Source organism: Periplaneta americana, chromosome 15 (genome assembly GCF_040183065.1).
Source record: "Periplaneta americana isolate PAMFEO1 chromosome 15, P.americana_PAMFEO1_priV1, whole genome shotgun sequence".
NCBI classification, from domain to species: domain Eukaryota; kingdom Metazoa; phylum Arthropoda; class Insecta; order Blattodea; family Blattidae; genus Periplaneta; species Periplaneta americana.
This window is the reverse complement of record NC_091131.1, coordinates 94,680,607-94,700,888: the sequence shown is the minus strand read 5'-3', so window position 1 is coordinate 94,700,888 and position 20,282 is coordinate 94,680,607. Positions and strand designations below refer to the sequence as shown.

General features: G+C 34.3%; 1 protein-coding gene across 7 annotated transcripts in view; it reads left to right on the top strand.

Annotated features, from left to right (window-relative positions):
* LOC138715210 (zinc finger protein castor homolog 1-like) overlaps nucleotides 1–20,282 on the top strand; it is a 752,775-nt gene that overhangs the window by 710,201 nt on the left and 22,292 nt on the right. For 6 of the 7 annotated variants that reach the window (XM_069847872.1, XM_069847871.1, XM_069847868.1 and 3 more), the window contains 11 exons: nucleotides 811–1,009; nucleotides 2,868–3,084; nucleotides 5,591–5,919; nucleotides 8,814–9,030; nucleotides 10,775–11,051; nucleotides 13,103–13,265; nucleotides 14,920–15,108; nucleotides 15,223–15,237; nucleotides 16,378–16,590; nucleotides 19,075–19,322; nucleotides 19,881–20,098. In XM_069847872.1, coding sequence (XP_069703973.1) covers nucleotides 811–1,009; nucleotides 2,868–3,084; nucleotides 5,591–5,919; nucleotides 8,814–9,030; nucleotides 10,775–11,051; nucleotides 13,103–13,265; nucleotides 14,920–15,108; nucleotides 15,223–15,237; nucleotides 16,378–16,590; nucleotides 19,075–19,322; nucleotides 19,881–20,098 — 2,285 coding nt within the window. The remainder of the gene's footprint in view (nucleotides 1–810; nucleotides 1,010–2,867; nucleotides 3,085–5,590; nucleotides 5,920–8,813; nucleotides 9,031–10,774; nucleotides 11,052–13,102; nucleotides 13,266–14,919; nucleotides 15,109–15,222; nucleotides 15,238–16,377; nucleotides 16,591–19,074; nucleotides 19,323–19,880; nucleotides 20,099–20,282) is intronic. The other variant, XM_069847869.1, reaches the window with a different exon arrangement.

Here is a 20,282-nt window from a genome sequence, read left to right as displayed (position 1 = left end):
GTGGCCATTGTCATTGATATGACTTAAATCCCTCACGGTTCTGTTAACTTTTTTTTTTTTTCTGAAATTAGATATTGTCTTGTAACATTCATAGTAACTAAAATGATACATGGTTTGATCATGCTTATATAACAATAAAGAAAACCCTTTAAGAAATGACAGTATGCTCTATTCCATTAGTAACAAAGTCGGAATTTATATAATGCTTAAAATTACATAGGTAGTTTCTTTGGTCATGCATAAACGAAAAATAATTCACTAACGTTACACCTTTTCACAACTCGATTACAAATTCTACCCCGCTCGCCAAAATTGTGTAGGCCTATTTGCGTCCCAAATACCCCCAATTATCCTTAATTGCCATAATGGTGTTTGATGTATACATAAGTAATTTATTTCCAAAATAATCGTTGTGTGGCAATGTATTTTAACACAGTATAATTTTATAGCACTTGTAAGAGTTATAAAAAACGGTTCACGAGCAAAATTTCAAACATCTGTGGATTCTCATGGACCTGAAGTTATTTTTGTGCTATAGTATAACCTATATCTCGTGTCAGACGTGAATTTGATTTCAACCTTATTTTTGGAGAGAGCGTGGATTGAATGGTAACATTTTGTAATGTCAAGTAAATTTGTATTGCGTTCAGTGAAATAATATACCGTAATGTTATTTGATTACACAGAAATAATGTTTTATATGCTTAAAAGTCGATACCTGCTTAAAAAATAGAGGGGGAAAAAGCTATGTTGTATACCTTATAAAATAAAACTCTCGCACAGCCTGATGTAAATTGATTTTTGTCACAGGGAACACTTCCACTGCCTGGATTGTAACTCACGGGTTTTTGTCAAGAAGGAGGAAATGATCCGACATTTTAAGTGGCACAAGAAGCGGGATGAATCACTGCAGCATGGCTTCATGCGATATTCACCCATGGACGATTGCTCCGACAGATACAGGGGCTGCACTCACAACCGCAAACAGACGCACTATCACTGCATCAAGGTACAATCAGTTTTACTTTATAACCCTTCATTGCTTCAAATGATTAAATTTGTTTAATGGACGCTTGAAAACGAATGTGGATCTCATTGTGTATATAAACACTTCCTATGGGAGGGACAAGGAAATATGCTGGTTTGCTTTTCCGACTCATATTTTGGCCATTTCATCTGAAAGATAAAGAAAAAAAATGTTATGTTTTATTTAACGACGCTCGCAACTGCAGAGGTTATATCAGCGTCGCCGGATGTGCCGGAATTCTGTCCCGCAGGAGTTCTTTTACATGCCAGTAAATCTACTGACATGAGCCTGTCGCATTTAAGCACACTTAAATGCCATCGACCTGGCCCGGGATCGAACCCGCAACCTTGGGCATAGAAGGCCAGCGTTATACCAACTTGCCAACCAGGTCGACGAAAGATAAAGAAACCCCGACATTCATGTCATAGGAAATGTTATGCAAAATCAAAAGTAAATAATGAAATGGCTGTTACAGAACTTAATCTCAACATTTCATTTTGAACTATTCTTCTCAAGAGAAAGGAAAAAAAAAATAAAACAGCTATAAAGAATGAGTGGAATTAATAAGCCATAAACTTTTTATATCCGGGGATGATAAACCTACATAGCCTACTTGGAATAGAAGGAAGAGATTTTTATGTGATAATGTTTGGCGTCTCCATTTAGATTGTATTATTATTATTATTATTATTATTATTATTATTATTATTATTATTATTATTATTAACCGAATATGGTGGAGTAATGGACTCCCAGAGTTCGATACCGGGAACAGGCTAACCTGATGGGTTTTCATGGTTTCCCAAGTCTGGGGTAGTGCCAATTTAAAGGATTACGACCTGACTTCTTCCTAGTCCTAATTAACCCTTCACCAACACTTCTCGTGTATTCTATTATCTCCAGCGATAGGCCTGCCACCTATCCGTTGAAGTATCTCACTCTGTGGTTACGACGGTGAACTTATAGTACTGTGGGAAAAGTCGGAAATTATTATTATTGTTATTATTATTATTATTATTATTATTATTATTATTATTATTATTATTATTACGGTATCAGCATCATTCTATGCATAACAATAAGCTTCTGACGGATGGATCCTACTTTGCTAAGAGTGGACCATGTTTACTTGGTATTCATATTATGCTTAGAGAGATCTTTGTGAGAGTGACTGCTGTTCAGATTGAAGACAAGTATATTGTGTATGAATATACAGAATGCCTATGTATGAAAATAGTGGATTCGTTAAATTTTTCATTCAGTTTTTGAACTTAAGTTTGTCATAAATTGCTTAAAATTAAACTTAATTCGTTTGAATGTATCTGAAATCCTCGGAAATTGAAGGCAATTTTTAATTCGTGGAGAATTCCTTTCTTTTCCCCTCTCCACGGTGGCATCGTGTGATTTCATCACTGGATGACTTTATCTGCATTTTTATTTAATTTATTGTATTCATTAGAGCTTACATAAGCATTGTAGCTTTGAAATATGGAACAAGTAAAAAATATATATGAAAATACATAATAAATAAATAGTAGATTAACTTAATTTACAATTATAAACAGTTCAGCAGTTGAGTAGAACGTAAGAATATGGAGAAATTTTGTTAATTCTGTTCTAAACTTGTTCTCTTGGCCCTTCAAAGCTTTAAGATAAAATTAAGTACTGCATTAAAGACTGTAATAGGCCTACATAAATAGTGCAAAAACTTCTGTATCATAGAAAATCTTTTACAAAATCAGAAGGAAACATTAAAATTACCACTTCAGAATGTACTCTTAAATACTACACTCCATGGTGTCTTACAAAATATGACAAGAGACAGTGTTTTATATTTCAGGAGGGTTGTGACAGAGTGTACATCAGCACTTCGGATGTCCAGATGCATGCAAACTATCATCGAAAAGACTCTGCCATCATTCAGGAAGGATTTCAGAGGTTCCGGGCAACTGAAGAATGTGGGGCTGCTTACTGTTCCTTCTTTGGTCAGCGAACCACACATTTCCATTGTAGGAGAGACAACTGTAAATACACCTTCAAGAATAAAGCAGATATGGGTGTGTATGCAAATGGCTACAAGAATAATCACTGTAGCATAAATGATGGTTAGAATTTATTTAAGTAGTGAGCTATAGTAAGGAGTCCGATGGGAAGGGTCGGATATGGAATTACCAATATTTTTTGTGCGAGATCGTGCGTATTTGCTTGGTTTCCGCACAAAACCAATACGCGGTAAGTCTAAAATTCCACATTCAGTATTCCCAACCTAAAACACATAACAATTTTCCTCTTCTTACCGCTTAAGTGACATATTGATTTTACTGCTTTAGGCGATTAACATATTATTTTTAGAGACGTTCAATATAGTAATAATTATAAATTGGAAACTTACCACTGAAATTTCACCTAAATTGCACTGTTAATTATTGTTTTTAAATATTTGCAAAATTAAGTCAACTCTGCAACTCCACTAAAGTTACTGCATTCGTGATGCAAGTAACATTAAGGAAGCCGTTTGTTTTAAGTTCGCATTTATAGACTGGGGGGAAAAAAAGACAGACGTATATCACGGCATGCTGGAGTATAGTAAACACAGAAAACATTTTAAAGCAACAATGTTGAAGATAGATATTATTGTTTTGCAAATTTGCCGTCATTGAACAGAAACCAAGATGGAGATTTCATTGCAACTAATTAGAAATTCCTCTTTGAGGTATGTAATAAACGATCTTCGCACAAAATAATGTACGATACACGAGCGGTATGTTTTCTTTCAATTCTCGGAAATTAAAAAAGCTCAACTACGTTTCGCTTTTTCAAACTTTTCCTCGAACACGAAAACTTCAACATACCGCTCTTGTAACGCATATTACTATTAGACTTTCCAGCTAATTCGCCGTGGATTGAAACATGGCCGAGAGCGTGTCGTACTTTTTACATCTGTTTTTTTATGTACACCGACGTTAGCAATAATCAGACAAGCAATTCGAGTTGTTAAAAGTTGAATAAATTGTTTTATTTGAACGTAAAACCAATTGAAATGTTTAGCCAAATAGGCTATTATTTTGATATCAAGAACTTAAAGAACTGCCTCCATTTCATAATTTACGTCTTCGCTCTACTTTTCAGGCCAGAAGACACTTTCAAAATGTTGAATTGTTTGGTTTTATAGTTGTGCATATCGACATTTAATAGATCATTTCTATCGAGAAGGAACTGGTTATGTATGAAATGTGAAACATCTTGTTCAGATGTATTTTTTTTTTCGATATTTTTTTACAAAACTCTACACGTCACATCCATGATTTCTTTGAGTTTCGTCATGTAACATTTCTTGAAGTAGGCCTACATACGTGGGACGTCATTCAGATTTATCGGTTTATCTGAAGTGTCAAACTTGATGACACTTCTAATAAATTTTCTATATAAAAAGTACCTGTAACAAAAACATACCAAGAAGTCGTCCTTCATTATTGAAAAACACGAATAAAAATCGTACCTATTAACCTGCATGACGGGTTGAATGTTATAAACATTACGACAGGAACGACTTCACAATAAGAAACTGACATATCCTGAAAAATTAATAGGCCTAAATGTACCAGATAAGAATAAAAACTTTACATACAAGAAGTTTTTGCTATAGGACTAGAAGCGGGCAATACCGGGTATTAGTTACAATCAATTGTTAATAATTCTGTTGTCATAAGTGCGTACTCTTAGTTGGCTAATTTGTGTGTAAGCTACGTTTTGTAAGCAATGTTCGCAAATATGATCATATTATCCCATCCCTGGAAGCAATAGGTTGGCTTAAAGTAGATAAGAAAAGAAATTTACATTGACTTCTCCTTCTCTTCGAAATATTGAACTCTTCTATTCCTTTGTACCAGTACCTGTCGTCTCGCTTCACTTACCTTTCTTCCCACCATAATCTGAACACATCTCGCACATGAAACAATACTAATACCATCCCATCGCACTTCCTCATACTCATCCTCTGTCACAATAGCCCTGCCAAGACTCAGGAATTCGCTACCTGCTAGCATCAGGGATTGTCGAAATAAAATTGAATTCAAACGCAAACTTACTAGGCACTTTGTCAGTAATTGAGACTCGTTCAGAAATGGCTTCTTGTAAATAGTTCTCTTATTCTAGCACAAAATATTTCAATATCCGGTAATTTCATCACTATATAATTTTATTATTCTAGGTTTAATTTTTACTGAAATTAAAAAAAAAAAAAAAAAATCTTTCGTTGTTCTTAACTTCTGCAGTAAACTGTCTAGTCTTTATTAATCAGTTAATCTTTTAGTACTTTGATTTTTATTGTATTTGTAAATTTATTATTAATTGTAATTATAATTATATTCTTAATATTGTAGTTGTAATCCCCTGATAGAGGGGAAGAGAATGCCTGATGGCCTTATCTCTACCAGGTTACCTTTGCTTGGTTTCCATTAGTTGCAAGCAATCGATGTTACGTTGATGTGTAGTGTTTTTTTTTTTATTTCGAACATGTTTTGTGTTACATATATGAATTGTTGTAATCGTTCTTGTTAATAGAAAAGCACAAAACATATCACATCAAAGACGAGCAGCTAAGTCGAGATGGCTTCAAGAAGTTTATGAAGCACGAGGCCTGCCCTTTCGAGAGTTGTCGATTCTCTCGAGTCTGCAACCACATCCACTGCATCCGTACCGGCTGCAACTACGTGCTGCATTCCAGTGGACAGCTTTTCAGCCACAAACGCAAGCACGAACGCCAAGATTCAGAGATGGCATATCGCAAATTCAAACTTGCACAGAGCATGATGAAGACATTTGCTGGTGCCAGCGATGGTTCTCAGCCTCCTCAACTTAGTCCAAATATGCTGCAAGCCTTCAACGATCAGGTGATAAAACAAGTTGCATGAAATGTTCATGCTCAACAAATAATCTGACTTCTACTAACATTTTTTTTTTAAGTTTGGTGTAAATTGAACTAACACATCTTTGGATAAGTATAAATAACAAAAGTTCGTTGCTTCATTGTTACTGGTTTTAGGTTTCTGTGAAAAACTAGGCAGTGACATCTCGTAAAGTGCAGTAATAGGTTCAGTATGAAAAATGAATATGTCAAAAAAAAAGTGTTGGAATTTTGTAATGGCAAATGAAGTTATAAATATATATAGGACTCTTACGCCTCACCAAGTTCCCTATTTTGAAGACAGATGCCTGTGTTGGCCATTGTCTCGTTTGAGAATGCAGATATCTGGAAAATAATGTCTCTTGTAACTGCAAAGGCCTCTGACAAACAAAATGGGAAATATAATGAATGAATAAGTTATTTATTGACTGATTCATTCATCATCATCATCATCATCATCATCATCATCATCATCATCATCCACCATGCACGGAATTAGGCCATTTTGTCCCGTTTCGATCTCTGCTAAACAGGGTCTAGAAGTTTTTCTGTGGACGTCCTGGATTCATTCATTAGTTTTGTAAAATTGTTCTTGCCTTCTTTAATCCAAGATTGAGTCTCGGCCAAGGGTACCTAGAACTAGTGGATTTTTAAGGGTGAAATAAATCCTAGCTATGGCTTCCTTCGCAAGTAAAACCAGGGATCCCTTTTTGCAAATCCCTTTTAAAGGTAGGGCTTCAAGTAAAATTACTCTCCATTTCCTGTACCAAATGTCTTACTTTTCGGCTGAATAATCTGTGGGAATGTAGCAGTCTCTAGTTCCGATTGATCTAAATATAAAAAACCTATTCATATATTATTGCTTTCTTTTTTTTGGTGGAGGCAAACAGATTGACAAGATTTCTCGTAAGAAAGTGATACACTTTTACATTAAAGGCATGATAATTTTACATTCTAATTAGAACTGCACAATATGATAAGTTGCTTTATATTTTATTAATAGGAATTTATTTACCTCTGATTGAGGTTCTAGCAGGTATGCAGGCTATCTCACTTGACGATTAGTGTAAAAAAACACTTGAATTCCCCCCCCCCCGGGAATAGGGATATATGAAAATTTAAATAATGGTTTATTTAACGACGCTCGCAACTACCGAGGTTATATCAGTGTCGCCGGTGTGCTGGAATTTTGTCCTGCAGGAGTTCTTTTACATGCCAATAAATCTACTGACATGAGCCTGTCGCATTAAGCACATTTAAATGTCATCGACCTGGGTCGGGATCGAACCCGCAATCTCCAGCACAGAAGGCCAGCACTATTCCGACTACGCTACCCAGGCCGACATAAGGTGGCACCATTATTAGGACAGTTAAAAATGTCTGGGAAAATGATTATGTAGATTAAGCATACATTATTCACATAATTGACAATATCAGCAGTTTCCAGTTAAACCCAGTGTTGTTTTACAAACAGTATATTTATTACGATTGGCAACACTGAGTATTATCTTTGCCATCTATTCATAGAAATGATAACTAAAGAAGCCACACTTACACCAACAAATTATCGAACGCTATCAATTAGTAGGGTCAGATATCTTTGAACGTCAGTGTAGGTACATGGTTTCCCTATGTACTTAGATCCTTATCAAATTGTTGTATTCTTTGTAGTGTGTAAGTTCATACATATGTATGTATACTTTTTGTTGGTTGAGTGGAAGAGAAGGCCTTACGGCTTTAACTGTGCCAGCTAAAATAAATCATTATCATTATTATTAGTCTATTATATTATTATTATTATTATTATTATTATTATTATTCCAGGAGTATTCAATTGTTTGTCTACATCTGAAGTTTGATTAATATATAATACGTTACTAGTCAGCGGTGTATGCAATACAGGGGGAAAGAAACTGGACACCATACCCCATTATCTCCTGGCTTAGTTGTCTCATGAGTGATGCCTTATTGGTTCACTTATGAGATTCAAACCTGTCTTCGGGCAGTTTAATAAACAAATAATATCAATGTTAATGTCCTACAAATATATGCGAGTTAAGTAAAACATTCATGTCCGTTGCATGACATAACGTGAAAGTTGTAAAGTTTTAGTATCATTTTCAGTTAAATCTGTTATCGCTGTTCATTTATTTGAAAGAAAATTTAATCTCACTGATAGGTTGCCAGATGATAAATCACACTTACTAAAATAAAATATATTGTTTTTTTTTTATATGAAGCTTATAATACAAAAAGGTAATTATTATTCACGATGGTGTAACGAATGCGGGAGAAATACAAAAAAACGGGGAAACAGGAGATTGCAATATGCAATAAAATATGAGGAAATGTGGTGGATCTCGGTAATTATAGGAAGAGTTGGCAACCCTACTGTAAGGAAGTTACTGAAGACTTCCTCCTCCAAGTCGTTAAAACTTGCTAAAGGAGCGGCACTGCAGTAACATTGTAGGGTAATCGATGACAAAGAGTTACAAGGTGAACACAGTAGGACCATTAGGGATTGAGTTACAAGGACTAACCTAATCTGCCTGTACATATTATTCTAAAATTCAAGGTTAGGTCATATACACCAGTAAACGAGAAGTTATGAAGCCTTCTCCTCCATCCTTCCCCTCCTCTTCCTCTTCCATTTTCATAATAATTGACGGTTGAGTAGTTTAAATATATAACACGGACGTAAATAAATGATGTTCCCTATGTAGACAGTTACTATCCCCAGATCGTAATTTTATAGATCCTGGCCCTTAGATGAAGACACTTGCTTTAGATGGGGAATATGTTTCTTTAATGAGACAGAATTTATTTTATGGATTGTGGATCTCTTTTTAGTTGCTTATTGAAATTTATGACGTGTTTTAGTTGAGTCAACATTCCGAAGGTTCGCTCAGCTCGTCGATGCCAACGTCCGTAATCCAGCAGGGGCCTAGCTCAATCAACGCTGCAGCAAATTTATCACAGGACAGCAGTCAGCCTCACAGCAATGGGGAGACATCGAATGATGGTGGAGGGGGAAGACAGTCGCCAATGAATATCCCCCCACCACCTTTTCCATCAAAATTCGGCCATGCACTTTCAGGTACGTTTGTTTATGACTTTATCCAGTGTAATTCAGTATAAACCACTCATTCGGGAAAAGTCAGACTCAGTCCTCCTACGAGCTGGAAAAGCTTCAGTTCAAATCCAGATGAAGTTGATGTTTTTCGTTTCGTCCAAACTTTCTGAACAAGTTAGGTTTCACTTCGTCTCTGATAAAATTGAATACGTACTGTTCAAGATTAAAAGCAGTTGAAGCGTTATTTTAGCCACACATTTTTGTGTCAAAGTCAAGAAAGCAAGTCCTCATACGACATGCGGCATTATAGGGTATCTTTACTTTATTAATTTCAACACAGAATTAACTGGGTATTGTATTTACGATATTTGATGGTTTTCAGAATGCAAAGAAGGGACAGTGCAACAGTTAACTCGAGGAAAAATAGATGGAGAGAGAGATCTATGAGCATATACTAGCACGTTAAAGAATAAGGAAAAAATAGCTTAGTCTTACACCATTAAAGCTGTTATTTATTAAACATTAGTTTATTTCAAGTGTACAGGGGAAAAGCAATCAAAGTCACAATTCTGTTAAGGGTAATGTCATCTTCTAATTCAGTATACTACTGCAAAATTTATTGCCGTTCCTAATGAAAAAGTAGGAAATGATGACTGTATCTGTGGTAATAATTCTCCTTTACCAGTTTTGAAAGAAAAAAACACTAAAGTTTGTAAGTAATACACTCAATTAGATGATGACATTACCCTTATGAGAATTGTGACTTTGATAGTTTTTCTCCTGTACTCTTCATTTGTGTTAATACAATTTAGAAGGACATTAATGATACAGATTGAGTAGATGTAATTGCAAAGGTTGTGTTTATATGAGGTAGTAAATTATTTTATAATTTTCTAAATGCAACATACACATCGTCTTTGTTTCATGCAAAGAAGAATCACTCATTTTGACTTCACGCATTTTCACACATACAGTTGGCATACTACAACACAATCCAACAACAATAAAATTACTATAACAATAGATATGCACAGCTTTTGCTTGGGAAAACAATTAATTTTAGAAGCAGGTAAAAGTTTAAGTTTATTTGCTTTGTTGTCATGTTGCTAAAGACACTGACATTGAAAACAAAGAAGTGTGTGTTTCTTATCATAATTCCACATCATCATAAGAGTAGAAACAGTAGACAAAAAAAAATAAAAGAAAAAATAATGAAAGAAATGTTGGTCATGTATGATATTATGTTCATAAATACGGGATTTTTTATGTATAGTATGAAATGCGTATGGGACAAGTTTTTCCGACCACAAATATGGACACCTGGCAATCTTAGATTAACAGCTTCGTCAGTGTTTCCTGCTACCTTTTACAAATTGTGTGATGTTTCAAAATTTATTTTGAAATTCTGAAGTCGTGCATTTAGTTGACACTAATTAATTATGTACCTGAAAAGATTTTGTTCCATTAGTGTTCAGCCAGAGTTCTAGCAATAGTATCCTGTTCATGTTTGATTTGTTCTGTTCCGTTCAATTTTCCATTTTATCAATAAGAGTGGTTTTAAATCCTTTGTGCTTCTTTGGACTTAGCTGCATTTATTGTACTATTTGGGATTCTTAAAATTTAAGCATTTCGAAAGTGTAACATTTATGTCTTCTTGTGACAAATCACTGTCAAGGCTTGTTAAGATCGCAGTAATAGTAGTAGCATTTGTGGTAACAATGTATTGTGAATTTTCATGTTAGCTTCTTTCCCATTTTATTGTGTACAGGTATGGAAGGTCTTGCTGGAGGCAATGGTGGTCCTCACCAGTCTCAGTTCCCACTACATTCAGCCCCACAGGAACAGTCCGTGTCTGCCATCGACCTCACTAATGAAATGCCTTCATCTACTCCAAATTCTGTACCTCTTTGGGCAAATGAAGATTTCTGGCAAAAATATTTGGCAAGGTTTGGACCTACCGAGAAATGTGCTGGTGGTGGACAATGCGAGATGCTGTTCAAGGAACATTTTCACTGCATGGCTGAAGGCTGTGAGATGATTTTCAGGTGAGAATTTTTTGATAATAGACTGTGTTAATAATATATTAAATTTAAAAGAACAAAAGAACATTTATTCTTTATTAAGCACAACTTCTTGCTTCATTTTTCCTTTCTTCGTTTCTTCATGTAGTTTTATGTTTTCTTCATTTGACGTTAAATAATATTTATGCACTAGCTTGAGCTCGACACAAAATGTAAGTCGTTAAATGTCAATAACTTAGTATCAGTATCTGCAAAAAATAGACAACACAAACCTAAATGTCAATTGCTTGCCACGCCCAAAGTAGAAATGTTGGATCTACGCTATATATTTCGAGTGAAATACATACATAAATAAACATGAGTTTTTCAAATTTGTATTCAGATTAACTAGCTTTTATGGTTAAGAATTTTAGAGTTGGATCTAGGCTATATATTTCGAGTGAAATACGTACGTAAATAAACATGAGTTTTTCAAATTTGTATTCAGATTAACTAGCTTTTATGGTTAAGAATTTTAGTACAACTTGTTTAAAAAATTGTATTATAAATTTTTTTTACTAATGGTGGGTACCGGTACTTGACTTATCGTCATTCACACATATGAAGCCAGAGTTTTATTATATTGAGGAAGACTATTAACGTAGTTGGCGAAGATATGTTAGTGCGAAACAAGCATGCTGAATACATGCGCGAATATACCATAACAGTTTAATAAAATTTAAAGTGTAATATACAAATACGTTATAAACAAGTTTCCTATGCTATTTTTCTTTGTTTTTTTTTTCTTTTCTTTTCTCTCATTTTCTTAATTTATTTTGAGAGCAAATTAAATCTGAATAAACTACATTCTACATAATAAACGTGAAAAAAAAATTGATTTCTATAGGTTTATTCTAACAAGCAGTTCAGAACTTTTACATTGTTGGAACATTTCTTGAACTGTTCTTTCACGACCTTCGGAGTTTCTTCTCATATTAAAATTATATCCATCTTCCGAACTTAATTCGTCATAAAATATATCACTATCACCTTCAAACCTGTCATGATGGACTATTCTTTTATTTTAATCTGCCTAGTCTCAAAGCATTTTAACCATAAGTTCAGATTAAACCATCTGCGCAAGTGTCAACAGTTCAGAATTCCCAGTTCCTGCTCTTAATCGAGAACTAATTTCACTCATTCCGACCGAGTTCTAAAGCATGTTAGAACAGGTAACTGGAAGTTCAGTATCGGTTCAGAATTAGTTCTAATTTTATTGGAATGCACATTGAACTACTGCGCATGAGCAGGCAGTTCGCAATCGATTCTGAAACGTACTGGAACAAACTTTATATTACAAATTTTCCCTCACTATTTTTTAACATCTGAAACATTCAGTTTTTCTTTACACTTTCAGCATTTCTAAATAATTGAAAAATCGAGAATGCTAATAGACTTAAGTCACAAAATTTAAACTTATAGGGTATGGAAATGATTCTATAATTATTCAAGTAAATAATGTGTTCTGATTTTAAATACAGTCCGTCCAATTATTATGATGGTATACGACTTCCTCTTCCTACTATCAAAGTATGGCTTTGTGACCTGTTCCGCCCTCACATTCATTTCTTGCAAGGCTTCCCAGATTACGTTTGCTAGAAGATCTTTCTATATAACAGTAACAAATTGGGAAATCTTTCATCTTCCAGTTTTTTCTAAATGTTCTTCCCACTTCTCACTGTATTATTTTCATTTAATTTATCTTCTATTGAGTACCGGTAATAATTTAGTTCTCCTATTGTCTCAATTCTGATATAGTCTGTTAGTGTGCATTTTTTTTTTTTTTTTTAATTTCTCTTCAAAATTAATTTCTGAAGCTTGAATGTGCACTTCTGTCTTTGTTAATAGTACCCAATAGTGACTTCATATTCGTCCAGTTTGCCATATACAAATGAAATGGTTTGGAGTTGCTAGTATTAAAGTTAAAATACGATGTTTATTGTTATATAACAAAACAAAAGAACACATCCAGGGTTATAAGTATATTTTGAATACTTCATTCCTAATGCAAACATTTTGAAAATTCTTTCTTGTAGGTCAATGGAAGGAGTTCGGGAACATGCCCGCAATCACGAGCAACAGGAACAAGTGAGCGAGATATTCTACGTGACTGCGGAAGCAGGGCAAGACGGTCTAAACAGTCAATGTGAGGAAGAGTGTCCTTATCAGGGCAAAGAGAAACACTACCATTGCACCTGGGTAAGTTTATAACCCAGAATTGAATACAGATCGTCGTGGTTCCTGCAATAACTCCTATGTGCAAAATATGAAATTTTTCAGAAGGAAGAGAAAATACATTTATTCTTCTATGGCAGTAGTGGATAGGAGTTTGTGAATTCTTAAATTTTCGAAAGAAGAAATAGAATTACATATAGGAGATTTTATTATTTGCTGTATCACTATTTAAGTTATTTAATAGAGCAAAAATATGAAAATCGATAAATGTATCACATAGGAGTTATTGCCGGAATGATGAGATGCTTTTAAAAGCTGCAATTGGTTGCAGATCTGCTCGATATTTTCACAAATCAATAACATATTTTAATACTGATTATTAAAACATAATTATGTAACCACTTGCTATGAAATTTTATATAATGTGGTACATACATTTATTGTTATTATTATTGATTCTTGACATTTCCTGTTTATGTACGATAGATCTCGAGAGCCTGTTATCAGATGTATATAACTGAAACTATAGATTTAATGTTGCAATAATTAGTTGTACAATAACATCAAGTGCTAGAGTAAATTACCGTAAATATTTCGTAACCGTTTACAAAATAAAATGCATTTGAAGGAGGTACCTTAAACTCCATTGTGATATTCATAATTGAAGTCATACTTGGTAGTCCAGTGATTATCATGCTTGCCACTAGAACCAAAGTTCACGCGTTCAAATCTAGAAAAGGACTATGACAAGGTCTCCATAATAAGGGAAATAGTGGACGATCATAAACATTCTAAAACAACACGTGCTAAATTTGTAACATTACAATAAAACTCATTACTGTTCAAATGCCCTTTTCCCCTTCAAAAACAAAAATAAATTATGTTTTGCGTTTTTAACGTGAAACGTTTATGCTCTAGTATAAAATGGTTAAAACGATACAAAATTGTCAACATCTGACGTCACTTGCTTTGCAATGGCAACATCTCACACTTGCATTGATATGCTGTTTACTTTCTCGCATGAATTATATTTCTTATTTCTCTTATCATAGACTTATACTAATGGCTGTCCAACACACCAATTCAGATGAAATACAGCAATTTCATTGTAAATACTTGTACATATGGTACCAGTATATATTCAGTCAAGAAATGAAAGCAATCAATAATACGATATATAAATAATTGCATTAAATTTACTTCACACTCAATCATATTCACAATCTTTCTAAATAAGAAATAATTGCTTAAAAAAAATCTAAATATTACAGTAATACCCAAAATATAGGGTTCATAGGAATCCCATGTCACTTTTTTTTGGAATAGCGTCAATAAAATAATGACTGTGGAGTTATTAACAATTATGAATTTAGCCCTAATTCATTGTTTCTCATTGTACGAACATTTAAAAAAGATTATTATGTGTTCACAGCTTAAGAAATTTCACTTCTGCCACGCTTAAGAGATTGTACACATATTATATTTTTTTGAATTATTAATTCCTCTATACACTATGAATCACTTAATGGAACTTCGTACCATTCATTTCCTTTCCTCCTCTCTATTGTTTTTCCCTTTGTCTTATCCACTATGTCTGCTGAAAATGTACTTCCTATAAGTCTTTGTTTTGTTAATATATAACAATTTTACTCTGACATATATAATTTTCTTGTTCTAGGATAATTGCCGGGAAGTAATTCTTCCATCAGACAAACCATTTAGGCGTTTGGATCACTATAAAATGCATGAATATTCCCGTAAATTGAGTCTAACAAAGGATCCTCTTACCATGACCCATCTTGCTACATCCATTGATGGGATGTTCCGTAGGAAGAGGGGCCGTCCACCCAAAAATAGGGTCATTGAGGTCAGTACCGAGTACTTTCTATTTATTATTGGATCATTGTACTCTAAATGGATTAGTTGATAACCATTGGATAATATTTGTATAGTAAAATATTTGTTTCCCATTCCCTTTCAGGTTTGGAATGATTATGTAAGTCAATTTGTTGATTTAGATATTTTCAATCTAACTGCATAGGTGATGGCTTGGTCAGTAGTCATAATACGTAATGGAAAAGGCTGTGTTTTTGCATGCTGGCATTTTATTATTTTTAGTTAACATACTTTAACATTCAGCACAAATTTTCTTGTGTGTTGTGAATAAGCTAACAGTTTGTAGATGATGAATAATTTATTCTTGTATTTTAATTCCTATCATAGAAAATACCAGTATTTGTTAAATAGTAGCTTTGATTCTTGACACTTAATATATTGTATTTACATCACTTAAGTTCGAAATAAGATATCAGTATGGATTGATACGAGTGTAATGCTAAATACAAAACTTTCCGAAGACTCACCAGCTAAAATATAGTCACATTTTCTGTCCTTATTAGGAATGATTTTTCTTAAACAGTTCTCTTGTACGAATAATGTAACAGTAAATAGTCATATTATCTTAAACACGAAATACATTTTATTATTAATCTATTTCTTTCTTTGATAATCTAAGGTATTGGTTATATAGGTATATAATACTTTCTATCCTGTTAATCCTGTTCAATTTAGAATGTTACGTAGCTAAAAAAGATTACAGTAGTTGTAGATTTCTTTCTCTGTTAATATTAAATATATTTAGTTTTTTTTTAAGCTATGATTCACACATGGGACCTACAAAATAAAATATATTAATAGAACTTTAAGAAAGACTTAATTTTATTTTCACTAAATATATCTCCTCTTACATTGTGTTTGCATGGTAGAAGTAGCATTTCTCAAATGTCAACGTGAGTTTGAACTGAAGCAAAAATATTGGAGTACTATTTAATTTATATAAAGTTGATTAGATTTACATCTCTCTTGGAATTAAATCCTATAATACAATTGAAATATCTATTCGAAAAGTTTCAATATATATTTTTTAAACCTATTTTAATATTACTGGAGTGTTATTCTAAAGGTATACTCGTAAAACATTCATTTAAATATACGAATTTTAAACATACAAATGGATCATTTGAGAAATGTGTCTTACAACTTCACTTATTAAAACAATAAGTGGACATTATAAAATAAGCCAATACACATAAACAGATTGTAGATAACTTATTTAGATTGTATTTATTTTGTTTAGCTATCGACAGCACCTGGTGCAGCTGTGGACTCGCCTCAAGCAATCTTCACAAGCTTCAAACTCCCTAAACCTTCTGTCATATCATCGGCGACGCCTGGTGGAGGGTTTGGGGGTCCGAGTTTAATGCAAAGTCAAAATGCAGATCAGGGTCAAGGGAGTAACCCAGGGACTTCGCCCCCGAGCCCTGAGGGCAGCTCCAAGAGCTCCACACCTGTAAGCACAGTTAGATTCTAGCATTAAATTATAATAAAAAAGAAATAATAATTCACTGCTTGAAGCAGATACTAACAGACAGTGAAAGTTTGATGGCCAATGTGGGCTTGGAAATTAAGGCATTCTCACTCTAAATCCTTAAAGATGTAACATTTTTATTTATGTTAGAAAGTTGGAGATGTTGTTCCATTCTTGCTCCATCTTCTGCTTCTGCTGTTTCTCCTCTTTCTCCAAATTCTACTTATCTTTTCCTTTAATTTCTTATTGTTGTTGTTGCTGCTGTTCCATCTTTATCTTCATTATCTGCTGTGATGTTCCTTTGCTTCCATCTGCGGCTACTCTTCTCTCATCTTCTGTTGCTCTTCCTATTCCAATTCTTCTTCCATCTTCTCTGCTCTTCCTACTCCAATTTCTTCTCCTTTGTTTCTCTTCCTACTTAATTTTCTCCTTCATCTTTGTTGCTTTACTTCCCAATTTTGCACCTTTTCCTATTCCAATTTCTCCTCCATTTTCCTTCTCTTTCCACTCCAATCCTTCCTCCATCTTTCCTGCTCTTTCTACTTCAGTTCCTCACCACTTTTCTGCTCTCTTCTTACTCCAATTTCTCCTCTTCCTTTCCTTCTCTTCCTACTCCAATCCCTTCCCCATCTTTGCTGCTCTTCCTACTCCGATTCTTTCTCCATCTTCGCTGCTCTTCCTACTTCAATTTCTTTACTTTCTTTGTTTCTCTTCCTACTCCATTTTCTCCTTCATCTTTGCTGCTTTAGCTTCCCAATTTTGCACCTCGTCCTATTCCAATTTCTCTTCTTATTCCAATGTCCTCCATCTTTCCTGCTCTTTCTACTCCAGTTTCTCTCCACTTCTGCTGCTCATCCTACTCCAATTTCTCCTCCTCATTTCCTTCTCTTCCTACTCCAATACCTCTCCCATCTTTGCTGCTCTTCCTACTCTAATCTAACCTCCATACATACTGCTCTTCCTACTCCAGTTTCTCCCCACCTTTGCTTCTCTTCCTACTCCAGTTTTCTCTCCAATAATTCCTTCTCTTCCTACTCTAATCTCTCGTCTATCTTTGCTGCTCTTCCTACTCCAATTTCTCCTCCATCTCTCATTTTCTTCCTACTCCAGTCCATCTATGCTGCTCTTCCTACTCCAGTTCCTCCGCCATCTTTGCTGCTCTTCCTACTGAAATTTCTCCTCCATCTTCACATTTCTACTCCAGTTCCTCCTCACCTTTGCTCTTCTTCCTACTCCAATTTCTCCTCCATCTTTCCTTCTTTTCCTACTCCAATCCCTCCTCCATCTTTCCTTCTCTTCCTACTCCAATCCCTTCTCCATCTTTCCTTCTCTTCCTACACCAATTCCTCCTTTATCTTTACTCCTATTCCAATTTCTCCCACACATTTCTTTCTCTTCCTACTCCAATCCCTTCTACATCTTTGCTGCTTTTCCTACTGAAATTTCCCCTCCATCTTCACTTCTCTTCCTAGTTCACTTCCTCCGTATCTTTGCCTTTCTTCATTCTCCAGTTTTTCTCCATTTTTGCTCCTCTTCGTACTCTAATTTCCGTCTTTGTTGCTCTTCGTATTCCAATTCCTGCTCCATCTTTGCTGCATCCTGAATGTTTTTAGTTCCTAGCTCAAATTGATGTTTGATAAATTATTATTGTATTTTATTTTCTTGTCTCCGAGTTATTATTTTTTTTTCCTATTTACTGTGTTTTCCGGGCTTGTGATCCTTTTTTTTATGTCCAGGTCTGCTAGTAACTAATTTAATTTCACTACATTGTAATTTTGTCCTTATTATAATTAGGTTATAAAAGTTATAATTTTTAACATTTCTGCAAGGAAACTGTTTCATAATCTGAATAAGCAGTGCAGCTGACAATCGCCATTCATTTTGAATGAGCTCAGTTTTACATAAAGAGGACGTTTACTCGTGATGAGTAGTACCATAATATTCTGAAAGTCTGTTGTATTTCAAGTAAATTCACAGTAAATTCACTCCAGGTTATGTACTTTCTTTATTTCACGTTGTTTTAAAATAAGTACTGGAATTCCATTAATAGTAACTTATTTCTAGAAACACTAGAACTGAAATACATCTTTACTAGTACTTATTCGGCATTAGTAAAAAACTTCTCTCAGTTCTTCCACATTGTGATATTGAAGCAGTTCCATTACAGATATTTTGTATTACACTTATTCAGTCTCAGAATAATATGAATTTCACGTCATATTGCAGCATTAAATGTTTTAATTGAGATGGCGGACTTAAATTGTAGTAATAAAAATAAATTGCAATTGAATTAATTTTGTTTCCTTAGTCATCATATCTTGCTAGAATAATTTTTACAGAAGTTTTCTTAAACTTAAGATGCCTCAAAAGTATCTTGTACAATGCAGATCTTCAATAGATCAAGATTTAACTAAAGCAACGGTTGTTAGAATAAAATGTTTGCTATAAAATATATCTTGTTTATAGCACCGGCTGGATCTGTTGCAAGAGGGATTCTACTCATTTCCCGAAGGAACGCCTTGTCCAGATGCTTTGTGCCCGTTCAATACAAGGTGTCAGCATTTCCACTGCAGCCAGCCTCGTTGTTTCTACGTAACGGACCGTGAAGATATCCTAATTATGCACTCCAAAGATTTCCATGACAATATTGACATTATGGATGGGTTCCTCTTCTTCGATCGAACAGTTGACTGCCGTCTCCCTTCCTGTCACAGGTAAGAATGCCTAAAAATTTATAAGATACTTTAAACTCATAGAAGACTTCTTAAATATTCCTGACTACCTACAAAGAGATATCCATTGGTCTTTTTCTATTATTATTTATATCTTCAATTGTCACTATAAGTTATGGCGCACACATGCATTTGGTTCAACGAGATAACGAATGACTATAAGAAAATAAAAAATATCGTAGAAGTTAGTTTACAGTTGTTCTATTCTCTTTACAAATTGTTGGTTTATAAGTTCAAAATTATAAATTTATTGGTTTTACTTAGATGGATTTACTAAAGTTTAAATTAAGATCTGTGAAAGAATTGAACTATGCCAACTCCTGGAGAATATATTTATATACATCTGCCTTTATTCTACCTTCTTTACTCATCACTTTACAGAACATCTCAGGTGTTTTGTGATCTACTGGAGTATTTTTTTTATTTGTATATCTTAAAAAATAGTACACCTTTTATAAAACTTAATAAATTGTACACATACCGTACTGTCGTTTGAGGTACTGCTACAGGAGGATTAACGTCTTTCACTATTTTGTACAGTAACAGGGTAAATCGTCACTTCCACTGCGTACGTCCAGGCTGTGGTTACTCCTTCGTGCGCTACTCTACCATGGCTATCCACGAACAGAAACATCGTAATGGTGGAAGCGGTGGCGGCTTGGAGGAAGCAAATGAAGCTGCTCCAGAAACGTCTGGCAATCGCAGAAGCTGTGAATCTCCGATGTCAGTGGGTGGCCATAGTATAAGGAAAGAACCAGGTTAGATACATAACAGTAGACTTATTTTTAATTCGTTTGTACATACAAATTTTTCAGTAACTTCCTATGTTATCCTATTGCTACAATCCATCTAAACAACGAAAACGAGCGGGCCTAGGTCCAAATCCTGATTGGGACAAAGCGTCGTAAAATAACAAAAAAAAAACGAAATAACTACAACGTC